The sequence below is a fragment of the Lolium rigidum genome, chromosome 3, assembly GCF_022539505.1.
Source record: "Lolium rigidum isolate FL_2022 chromosome 3, APGP_CSIRO_Lrig_0.1, whole genome shotgun sequence".
Taxonomy (NCBI): Eukaryota; Viridiplantae; Streptophyta; class Magnoliopsida; order Poales; family Poaceae; genus Lolium; species Lolium rigidum.
The window spans coordinates 252815974-252827788 of NC_061510.1; the positions used below are offsets into that span (position 1 = coordinate 252815974).

General features: G+C 49.6%; 1 protein-coding gene across 1 annotated transcript; it reads right to left on the bottom strand.

Moving 5' to 3' along the window:
* Window positions 1-538: 538 nt before the first annotated feature.
* On the bottom strand, window positions 539-11356 carry LOC124703297 (MACPF domain-containing protein CAD1-like). Its single transcript, XM_047235524.1, has 7 exons — window positions 10743-11356; window positions 9754-9992; window positions 9498-9693; window positions 9341-9418; window positions 8286-8472; window positions 2337-2500; window positions 539-1424 (listed from the first exon to the last, which is right to left on the bottom strand). The coding sequence occupies exons 1-7, from the start codon at window positions 11004-11006 to the stop codon at window positions 789-791; spliced, it is 1764 nt and encodes a 587-aa protein (XP_047091480.1). The 5' UTR covers window positions 11007-11356; the 3' UTR covers window positions 539-788.
* Window positions 11357-11815: the final 459 nt, after the last annotated feature.

An 11815-nucleotide genomic window follows, 5' to 3' on the forward strand; every position in this document is an offset into this window, starting at 1 on the left:
CGATGCAATCTCACTCTTCCCTGCTTTCTCCGAGACACTTCAAACTTTAAAGATGACATGTCATCTACAGTCAACTTAGAGTCAATATATAAAATAGTGAGCTATAAAAATATAGTACTTTATCAATATATGATCCACCTTTTACTCTCACAAAGTGACTAGCAGCACGTGCTAGAGCTGGCTCTTGCATAAGAATCCACTCTCATTCTCTCTCCTCCTCTCTCCCCTCCAACTAAGCAGTAATATACTATTTTAATCTTTATAGCCAGCTGACTAAAATTCATTGTACTTGGTCTAAATCTTTTCTAGACAACTCTTAGCGACTGCTCATTTCTGCGGTTGCAAGGACTTCACAGACATTATATAATGGTCCACTTTGTCACCAGGTAGTTAAGATATTAAAATACAGATACTCTACCTCTCCAAAAGCAAAAAAAAACAAATAAAACAAATAAACCTTTAGCTTTGAGACTCAATGAAATGATTAGCTTTGACATTATCTAGGCATGATTGCAGATATTAAAAGTCGGACAAGGAATGACGAACATGCATTTACAATACTGAATTCCTGTAGAAACACAGGATAGAACTCCGCCAAAATGATTGTCATTACATTGAGAAAATCTCATGTAAAAACTGTATAGGAACAGCAATCAGCTGCAAACAAACTAACGGATCAATCTAGCACTGGTTTTACCAACAAAAATAGTGGAACGCTAACAACTACTACTGCACTTACAGCACAATATGCTGCACTACGAAGTTCTCGATAACAACAGCCACTGCTGTCAGTAATTCAGCAAGGAATACTTCACTCTCAGAACAATCCTGCCCTTCTCAACGCCAAGCTTCCCACCGGTCACCAGCCAGTGCCCTGGCATGTCATCGGGGCCTTTGCACAGCTCCGACCTGTCCACTATTTTCACGAGCTTCCCCGCATCGCTTGAGCCTGCACTCGAGTCCCCCAGATCCGGATAGGCGGTGTCAGAAGGGGTAACCGTCGGATGGTTGCTGGTGGTGGCAGGGCTATGATCCCACAGCGATCTCCGGGTGGTGCAGCCGGGCACCCTTGAGTAGAGAAGCTTCATGTACAGGACGTTCTTCGATCCAAAGTCCCACACCCCGAGCTGCGCCCCAGTGACAATATACGCGCCGGAGGCGTCACCGATGAGTGTCTCATGGTGTTCCACTGGAGCTGTGCTGACGTGGGAAAAATTCTTCCACTTCACTGCCTCGAACCAGCGGCTGTCCTGCTCCTCTGGCCCCTGCCATTTCAGCGCGCCGATGGTGATGTGTGCATCCCAGTAAGGCTTGAGAATCTTTGGAAGAGATGCTAGATGCTGCAGTTGGATGCATAGCCTATTCTGCTTAGCACCTTCCAAGCATAACCTTAGGCCAGTTATTGGCTTGCGACCAACTGATACCTGAAAAGGTATGACATGATATGATGCATAACCAAAGCCTAAAAGATAACTGTAGGAGAAATCGTGCAGATAGTTTGAGATAAGTATCCACCGTTACAATCAAATGCATATACTAGTATTCAGCTGGTTGCTTGAAGATTAAATGTTTCATATTTGATGGATATGGATGACTCAACCACAACTTTGGGGTGTGTAAATGGGTTTTGGATAGAAGCGTAAGCTTGGTCAGCAACATTTTAAATCACTCATAAAACATAACGCCCTTCAGGTCCTGTAACAAGTCCAGGGAGAGAGCAGTGGATGGAGGCTGCAAGGATCCGAGAAGCTCGACAAACTGATTAAAGGTTAGTCTAGTACTCCCTCCATCCCGTGAAACATGTCGAAGATTTGTCAAACTCTGAATGTATCTAGACACTAAATAGTAGTAATAGATACATCCAAATTTTAACAAATATTCGACATGTTTCGTGGGACAGAGGGAGTAATTCTGATTTCTCCGTTGCTGCTTGGTTTGTTCTCCATGTATGCTAGGCGCGAATTAAAACTGTAATATGTGATCGTCTCTAAAAATATACAATGTCCTTGGATGGAGTGCCAATATTTCATCCTTTTAATCAAATGATACACAACTCTCCTACTTTGAGAGAGAGAGAGAGAGGGACATATCCAAACATAGGGCAGTATCAGCTAAAACAACAACCAAGATAACATAGCATTTTTCTCTTAGTTTAATAGGGACAGGTACGACTACAAGTAAATTTGTTCAAGTATAAGTCAGGCTGACACCAAGGAAATACCGAAACGGATGGACAAACTGCATTCTAATAGCATATTTCTATCTCCACATGTTAATGTCGTCTATGAATTAAGCTTCTGATGAAATCAAATGACATAACCGCTATATCTAAGTACCTGTTCTTGGCTGATATACAGCTTTTTCCCCATCAAGCTGAACTGCAAGGATGGACACACTGGCTCCTTTCTTTGATAGCCAGGGTGCTCATCACGAACTGGCGCCCAAACTCTGGGAAGCTGGAACTCCAGGAAGTACCGCAGCTCCTCAATTGGAGGTTTATCTGAGGAAAGAAAGAAGATAAATGGTCAATAATCAAACCAAACAATTATTACTTTAGAGGACAATTCAATAAACAGAATGCAACACTAAGGTCCTGATTTTGCAAATATGATATAGCTTTGTTAGAACTGACAGCTCTACTACTTAGAGTTGTTGCTACTCACACATATAGTAGACACACAGACTCAAATAGAACTGAATGACACGAGCAGTTTTGGTGCAGCAAAAGAAGCTGCGTTTTCTTCACTCACTTGGTTACTGCTTGGTGTCCTGGACTGATACATATGGGGCTTATTTATACTAGTAGTGAGCTTCATAGAACAGCTCACGTACAACTATCCTAGGTGTGAACACTTGACTAGTGGAAGCTGAGAATTTCAGCCGTTATTCTCTGCTACCCTATCCTGACATTCTTCAGCTTATCACTGCAGCTTATCACCTTCCATCTTTGGCAGTCTATCTTCTGCAGCCTTGCAGGTTCTTGTTTGCTTCGTGCCCACTTGCTCTTCCTAGAAGTTTCACACTAACAACAAACTACTACTAGTAGTAGATGCACGTACAGGAGCATGCCTTATTTGTGGCTAAGCAAACTTGCTACTACTACTCTACTAGCAACTGATTAAACAACAATTCTCCCCCTAATCTAGTTGCGGTAGAGGTTGATAACCCCAATTCTTTCTCGCAGATTTTGAAACTGAATGCGACCAAGTGCCTTGGTCAGAATATCTGCGAGTTGGTCTTCTGTGCTGATGTACTCGACCGTGACAGTTTCATCCTCAATGCAGTCCCTGATGTAGTGGTACCGCGTGTCGATGTGCTTGCTACGGTCATGGTACACTGGATTCTTGCACAGTTGGATCGCAGACTTATTGTCCACGAGCAGATCAGCGACGAGAGGAGCAGATCCCAACAAGTCGCCAAGCAAACGGCCGAGCCAAACACCTTGACATGCCGTCGTCGCAGCTGCGATGTACTCAGATTCGCAGGACGACAATGCCACCACCCTTTGCTTCTGGCTCTGCCATGACACTGGGCAATTTCCGAAGAAGAAGAGTGTACCTGTAGTACTCTTCACTGTCATCGATATCACCAGCATGATCTGCATCGCTGTAGCCGATCAGGTGTGCACCTTCTGGCGCGGAGGAGAACGAACAGCCGGTGTCGATCGTCCCCGCAATGTAGCGGAGTAGGTGCTTCACAGCACTCAGGTGCTCCGTGGTGGGCGCTTCCATGAAGCGGCTCACCATGCCAACAGCAAAGCTGATGTCCGGCCTCGTGTGCACGAGGTAACGCAGACTGCCGACAATGCTGCGGTACAGCGTGACGTCGACCGGAGGATTCGTGCTCCTCTTCGAGAGCTTCAGCCTTGGTTCCATCGGCACATGAGCTGCGTTGCAGTCAGCCATGCCCGCCTTTTCGAGCACCTTTGCTGCGAAGGCGCTCTGCTTCAGCGTGATGTGGCCAGGAGCCCGACATACCTCGATTCCCAGTGCAGGGTGAGCAAGCCCGGGTCGCTCATCTTGAACTTGCTCGCACATCCGCTGCTTGAAGCTTGAGATTGCGGTGGTGCTCCCTCCGTGACGACGAGATCGTCGACGTAGACGCCCGAGCGAGGAGTCGTGAGTCACCCTCTCCACGAGTGTACACGGCATGCTCCGAAGCACTGCGCACGAAACCGAGTGACACCGGCACGGCATGGAGCTTGGTGTTCCATGCGCGCGGGCCCGACGGAGACCGTAGAGTGCCTTGTGGAGGCGCATCACCTTGCTCGAGTTGTTGCCGTCGACGAATCCCGGCGGCTGAGTCACATACACTTCCTCCCCCAAATCACCGTTGAGGAATGCCGTCTTCACGTCCATGTGGTGGACCTCCCACTTGAATTGGGCAGCGACGAGCGATCGGGAGCCCGACGAGTCCGGTCGCGCAACAGGGGCAAAGACTTCATCAAAGTCAATCCCCGGCCGCCGGACGTATCCCTTCGCGACAAGCCTGGCCTTGTGCTTGAGGACGTGACCATCGGCGTCGCGCTTGAACTTGAAGATCCACTTCAATCCAATGGGCTTGTGACCGGGCGGCGGATCGGCAAGCGACCATGTCCGGTTCTCCTCGATTGACCGCAGCTCATCGACCATGGCGAACCGCCAATCTTCGTCTCCTTCGGCCTCGGCGAGCGTCCGCTGGCTCGCCTGTGGGAGTGAGGAGGAGGCGCTCCGCTCGCCCTGGATTCTCCTCATCTGGGTTGAGGAAGTCTCGAATGCTGCGGTAGCGAGCGAGGCTTGGGTCAACGCCGGCATCCAGATTCTCGATGCCTCCATCTGCTGGTGGAGAGACGAAACGCACGGGCTCGCCTGATGGCGCAGAGATGGGCCGACCCACCATTGGCGGCCCAGTCGGAGTCGATGCTGCCTCTGGTGACGGCGAAGGAGAGCTTGATGCGAGTGCCGCTTCGCCTGGTTTCTCCGGCGGTGCTGCCGTTGGTTGCGACATCGTCCAACTCTCCACGAGCGAGAGTGGCGGCGTCGTCATTGTGCTCTCCCCAATCCCAGCTCGCGGCCTCGTCGAAGATGACGTCGCGGGAGACATGGAGGCACTTCTTCTCCGGGTCATACGGGCGATACGCCTTGCTTCCTTCCTCATACCCAAGCATCACCATCGGGCGGCTGCGGTCATCGAGCTTCTTCAAGCCTGGTTTCGTCTCCTTCGCGTATGCCTTGCGGCCGAACACGCGAAGAAAGTGAACACTAGGTTTTCACGCCATACCAGGCTTCAAATGGTGTCTTCCCTTCCGGGCTCCGTGTCAAGGATCCGTTCGGGACGAACACCGCCGTTGCCGCCGCTTCTCCCCGAACTTAGGCGGGACGGATTTCGCCTTGAGCATGCTACGGACGGCGCCGATGATCGTCCGGTTCCGCCGTTCCACTACCCCATTCCGTTGTGGAGAATAGGGGGCGGTGAGGTGACGCCGGACGCCATGCTCGCGCACCAATCGGCGAACTCGTTCGCCGTGAACTCGCCGCCCGATCGGTGCGGAGCACGCGCGAGAGGACGTTGCGTCTCCTTCTCCGTCTCGGCCCGAAAACGCCGAATTGCCGCAGCTGCCTCATCCTTTGACCCGAGCGGTACAACCACATGTACCGGCTATTGTCGTCGACGAGCAAGAGGAAGTACTTCTTCCTCCCGGTGTTCTTTGGCGAGATTGGACCGCGGAGGTCACCGTGCACGAGCTCAAGAGGCTTCGTGGCGCGGTACTTGGTTCGTTGCGGGGAAATGGGGAGCGCCGGTGCTTCCCGTGATGCGAGCTTCGCAAAGCTGCTCGGCGTGGGCTGATGGTGGGGAGACCCCGCACCACTCCCTTCCTCGACATCTTCTCGAGGCTATCGAAGCTCTGATGGACAAAGCGTGAGTGCCAGCGCCACGCGTCGTCGTTGGCGTGCGCCGCCAGACACACTGGCTGCACGACTTGGAGCTGCGCCACGTAGAGTCTGTTCATCGTCCTTGGCACCTTGGCAATCAGGACCTTGGCACGATCGCGGACCTCCATGTAGCCGTGCTCGACGTGGGTGGGGTACCCGAGCTCGTCTAGCTGCCCAATGCTGACGATGTTCGACTTGAGCCGTGGGATCCAATACACGCTGGCCAGCTCGTGATGTCGCTCGTTGTTGATGACGAAGAGGACGGTTCCGCGGCCGCAGATGTCGACGACCGATCCATCGCCGAAGCGCACCTTGCCGGAGACGGTCCTGTCCAGCTCGGCAAAGACGCTGTCGTCGCCGGTCATGTGGTTCGACGCTCCCGTGTCGAGGTACCACGCTGCGTCAGTGTCGTGCGCCGTGCGCCTGAACACGACGCGGGCGCGCTCCTCATTGAGATACACCTGCTCCCCGTAGGCGGTGCGGGTGGATCGGTCGATGTCGAGGAGGCTGCACCGGCGGTGCGAGAGATGCGAGCTCGACGATGGTGGCCATGTGCAGCTCCGGGTGCCGCTTTCCGCCATTCTCGTCCTGGATCAGGTGTGCCGCCGCAGCAGCTTCGTCCCGCTGCTTCTTGCGGCAGTCACGCTTCCAGTGCCCCTTCTTGCCACAATAGTGACAGTTTACACGGTCAGCGTTGCCGCTGGAGCCTTGCGATAGCGAGGACTTGGGCGGCGGCTTGCCACCTTTTTGTCCACCGCCACCGTTCCTGCCAGAGTCGCCGCCCCGCTGCTGCCTCCTTCTGTCCTCCCACTGCTTCTCTGTTAGCGACGAGTTGCCGCCGGAGGCGGTGTTGCCCTGCTCGGGGTTCGAGGCGATCCTCGACGGCCCGAAGGTGTCCAGACAACCTCCTCCACGGTGAGTGTGGCCGGGTTCATCATCGTCTCCATCGAGAAAGCGATCCGCACAAGCCGATTAGGGACGACGGAGAGGAATTTCCTTACTATCTTCTCATCATCACGGTATCCCCGAGGAGCGCATGGTGGCGGCGAGGTTCGTGATGCGCAACCCGAACTCGTCGATGCGCTCGCCATTCTTGAAGGCGATCGTCTCGAATTCCGTCCGGAGCCGCCGCACGCGTGAATCGCGCACACGATCGTTGCCCTGGTGCTGCACCTTGATCGCCTCCCAGGCCGCCTTGGCACTCCCCTTCCCGATCAGCATCGGATGCATCTCAGGTGGAGTGGAGCGGAGCAGTGCCGCCAAGGCTTGCTTGTCCTCTCGCCGAGAGACTGCGGCGTCCTCGATGGCGTCCCAGAGCGATGCCGCCTGCAGGTTCACCTCCATCACCATGGCCCAGTTGGTGTAGTCTCCGCGCTTGAGCATTGGGAAGACGAGGCTCGTACCGCCGCCTCCGCCGCTAGTCATCTCGCGGATCACCTCCCGCTGTACCACGACCTCGCCCCCGCCGTGTCGCACCTCGCTCCGTCCCCGACTTGGCGATCGCCGTCGCTCGTTTGCCGGAGGAGGGGTTGCGGACGCACGCCGCTGCTGGAGAGGTGGTGGTGCCGACATCTCCCAGGTTGCTCTGATACCAATTGACAGCTCTACTACTTAGAGTTGTTGCTACTCACACATATAGTAGACACACAGACTCAAATAGAACTGAATGACACGAGCAGTTTTGGTGCAGCAAAAGAAGCTGCGTTTTCTTCACTCACTTGGTTACTTGCTTGGTGTCCTGGACTGATACATATGGGGCTTATTTATACTAGTAGTGAGCTTCATAGAACAGCTCACGTACAACTATCCTAGGTGTGAACACTTGACTAGTGGAAGCTGAGAATTTCAGCCGTTATTCTCTGCTACCCTATCCTGACATTCTTCAGCTTATCACTGCAGCTTATCACCTTCCATCTTTGGCAGTCTATCTTCTGCAGCCTTGCAGGTTCTTGTTTGCTTCGTGCCCACTTGCTCTTCCTAGAAGTTTCACACTAACAACAAACTACTACTAGTAGTAGATGCACGTACAGGAGCATGCCTTATTTGTGGCTAAGCAAACTTGCTACTACTACTCTACTAGCAACTGATTAAACAACAAGAACAGCATATTTCTTAGATAATATACCTGGTAGACCAGTCCAGAAATATGCAAAGTATATATGTAAAATGTAAACTGAGGGACCATCTTTTGTTATATATATTTGTTTTCCTTGAAGAAATAGTTCTATTATCCCCATATAATATCTACGGACAATTTTCTTTCAAGATTGACGATCTACGGACAATTCTTGGAAGCAAGCAGGACATCTATCTAAACAATAATTTGTGGAGAGGCTCATTCCAAAAATAAATATAGGTGAAGACAGTGCTTACATTCTAGATAAAGGTTGATCGCCCGGATAAGATGGTCTTTTCCAGGGATGGCTGCTTCGAACAGAGTTGTTATAGGAATAAAAGTCATATGTATAACATCAGGCGCTGAGTTAACAGTTCTTGCCCATTCCGCATGACTTTGAACTAAATCATCTCCTCCTCTCCTTCTGAAAATCACAGTGACATCCTGCAGGATAATCCATCTCAAAGTTCCAATATGTTGCACTAAGGTACATTACTTAAGTAACACAGCATTGGCGAACGAAAAGAAATGATAACCAAGATGGCAAGGTTGATTGGTTTGTTCACCAATTTACTACCAAGAGAGTTTGTTCTAGCAAATGGACACAAAAACGCAGTGTGCATCCACCAATTCAGTCATGCAGCATATTTCAGCATATGCTAACCACGCTCAGCACCCATGAGCCAATTTAGCCTAGAATAGTAAATTACTGTTGTTGTCAATCTCAGATGCAGGAGTTGTCGGTTGTGGCCATCTGCTGGCAGTTTCGGGCTTGATACCGATATTTTAGCAACATTCCTAATAAATCTAACTGCAGTGGTTGGTGTTTTGATTTTCTTTTCTGGAAGGTCTTCTGGCAAAAATATATGAAGGGACATTGGCAAAAAATCTGCATGCGAACTGTGATATTTGACAGTCAAGTAGCTAGAAAAATATGTAGAAGCATAATGATGATGGGTATATAGTGCAATAGTGGAGTGGAACGGACATGGAATTAGTAAATTCACATGCCATGATACATAGTGAACTGTTGGCACGAAAATATATCAAACAGAGAAAGGATAATCACGATTGCAATGACTGGTCAGGAGGAATTTGATCAAACGGAAATGGAGATCCTACAGGACACTGTCTGGCTAGCCAAGTTGGGGTGCTAGCTCATACTCTGATACCAATTAAACACCCCCTTAATATTTTGTTGAGAGGAAACTGACAAAAGATTGTTTGTAAAATATATTAATTGCTGCTCAGAGTTATTCAAAACATAAAAAAATGCAGCATGGAAAATTTAATTAGGTTAGCATGTCCTTGCCTCTTTTGCAGGAATATAAGGTGTAGTTGCAGGTTGTGGATATACTCCTTGGCTGTTGAACCCAAGGGCTTCTGTTTCCTGACCAAAAATCATAACTGAAGTACAATAAGATTACTTCACTTGTACTGTTGATGAGTGTAGCTAAAGAAAACCAAACCTTATTCATTGGTCTTATAGGGCCTGAGCCTGTAAGGGTTTCATTTTCGGAAAACCTCTGATATCCAAGATCATGTAGATAATTTTTTATTTCCACCGCAGAAAGTGATGATGACGTATGCTGCTTGATGTAAATCACATCCTTCCCACCAATGGTGATGGAATTTATGACATGTGTTCCATAATTCTGAATGAACCTGTTGAAAACTGTTAGGGCCTAAATATCTTCTTAGAGCAATCTGCATGTGTTTGTTTACCTTGCTAGAGATGATGGTTCCCATGAGTGTGGAACTGCATGCTTAACTTCCTCTACCAGCGTTAAAGGCTGTCGCACAAGTTGGACCTTATATAAAGAAACAGTCTTCCCCTCCATCCCAAGACTTTTGGTAGCCATAGCATCAAATTTCTTGGATCCAGTGAAGCTATATGCTGAATTAAAGCTTCCAAGAGGTAAATTTCCTGCGATCTGGGATTTTTTGTTGAAATGCCCAGCCATCTACAATCCCTCGCAAACAGGAAAGGAAAACAGAACACGTGAGACTGAAGACTGCATGAAGCAAGATGGGAAATAACTACGCAGTTGATGTTGGACCAAAAAACGACATGTTAAGCCATGATTAATAGAGAGTTATATTTTATACTCAAGTGCCAATGGGGCAAAAAAAAACTAAAGATCCAAGAAAAGTATTACTGAACTGTCGGTACTAGCCTGCAAGATACATTATGCAGATTTCATGATCGGTCCCGGTCGGAACCTAAATTTTTTTCTGGCAGGCTAGCAGTAGAGAAGATTAAGGAAAACCACAACAGAAAGAGGCATCAGAATTGTCCCAGAATTAAGTCTGTGTTACGTGATAGAAAAGACGCTACTTTCGATCCTGTGAACTCTGGATTCTCTATTCGAACACCTGTACTCACTTTTAGTGATACTACACAGATCCTGAATTACCAGGTCTTACAGTTTCACTAGCTAGACAAGCAACGCAAAGCACCATGATCCTCTTATCACTGATATACTAGCAATTCAAAGTTTCAGATAGACATGTCACGGTAAACGAAAGCACGGCTTCAACAAGTAATTGTGACGCTTGTCCAGGGCACGTGTATCCAGCTATATCCCGACTCTACCAGGATACCAAGAACAGTACAGAAACAGCATGCATTTAATCATACAACTAGTGATGATTGACGAAAACCAACAACAAAGTTCAGAGACAAAGAAAAGATTACTGCCAGTCATGAGCACCTCGTAGAAGCCGCACGGGCCGGCGGTCTCCTGCCCACCAGTCCCACTGTCAGCCGAGAATTCAACATCCTTGGGCACACCGGGGACCGTGAGCCCGTCAGACACGACCAGATCCCTGGAGCTCAGCTCGCCGTCGTCGACCTCGACGAGGCGGGACCCCTTGCAGTAGAGCAGCCTGGTGTCGAGGTTGGCGTCGAACCCTCTCCCCAGCGCGTCGATGCAGCTCCGGATCACGCGCAGCGCCGCCGGGGCGGCCTCTTCCATTTCGGAAACTGGTAGTGGAGGATGTGGTCAAAGATTCAGCTCTCGGGGCGAGAGAGCAGCGTAATCCTCTCGCGAATCCGCGGAATTTTCTCCGGGATTAGGTACTGCTAGTACTCCCGCCACGTGGCAAACAAATCCGCAGCGACGAACTGGATGGATTGGACAGCAGAGGAACTGAGGAAGGGGTCAACAAGATTGAGAAGTGAGAACAGTAGGTGCAAGTAGAGTGGGACGACGACGGCGACGGCGACGGCGAGGAGAATTTTTCGTCGGAGGCGGCGGCGTGCCTCGGCCTTCGTCGGAACGCGGGGGAAAAAGCAAGAAAGAGGATAAAGGGTGGTGGACTCGTAGCGACGAGGGGGGAGACTTTGCCGGGTCTTTCTTCCCATCTTTTCGTTAGCGGACACAAAAGTGACAGATACAGCTTCCTCTTGTTTTGAGCAAAAAATACAGCATTCAGTCGTGCTAGAACACTTGCTGGCGTATCCTGCAATGCTGCACAGCTCGTCAATGTTCACATCAGACGTGGACAGTTAGTAGGAGCCAAAGATGCCCATGACCACAAAACTGTATCATTTGGAACATGGTAATTGAATGTCAACAAATCAACAGAGCCTCAATCAGGCTTGCTGGTGGGTTTTTCATTAACATTGCTAGCGCAAAACATTGTCAGACTCAGCAAGTCAGCAAGTTGAGTGCATAAAAATGAAACCTTTTCCACCAAGATGGCCCATTTTCATTTTGATTGTTTCAAAAGCCAAAGTCAATTCTTTAAAACTGCAATAACTCCACTACCAAATATTTCAAAT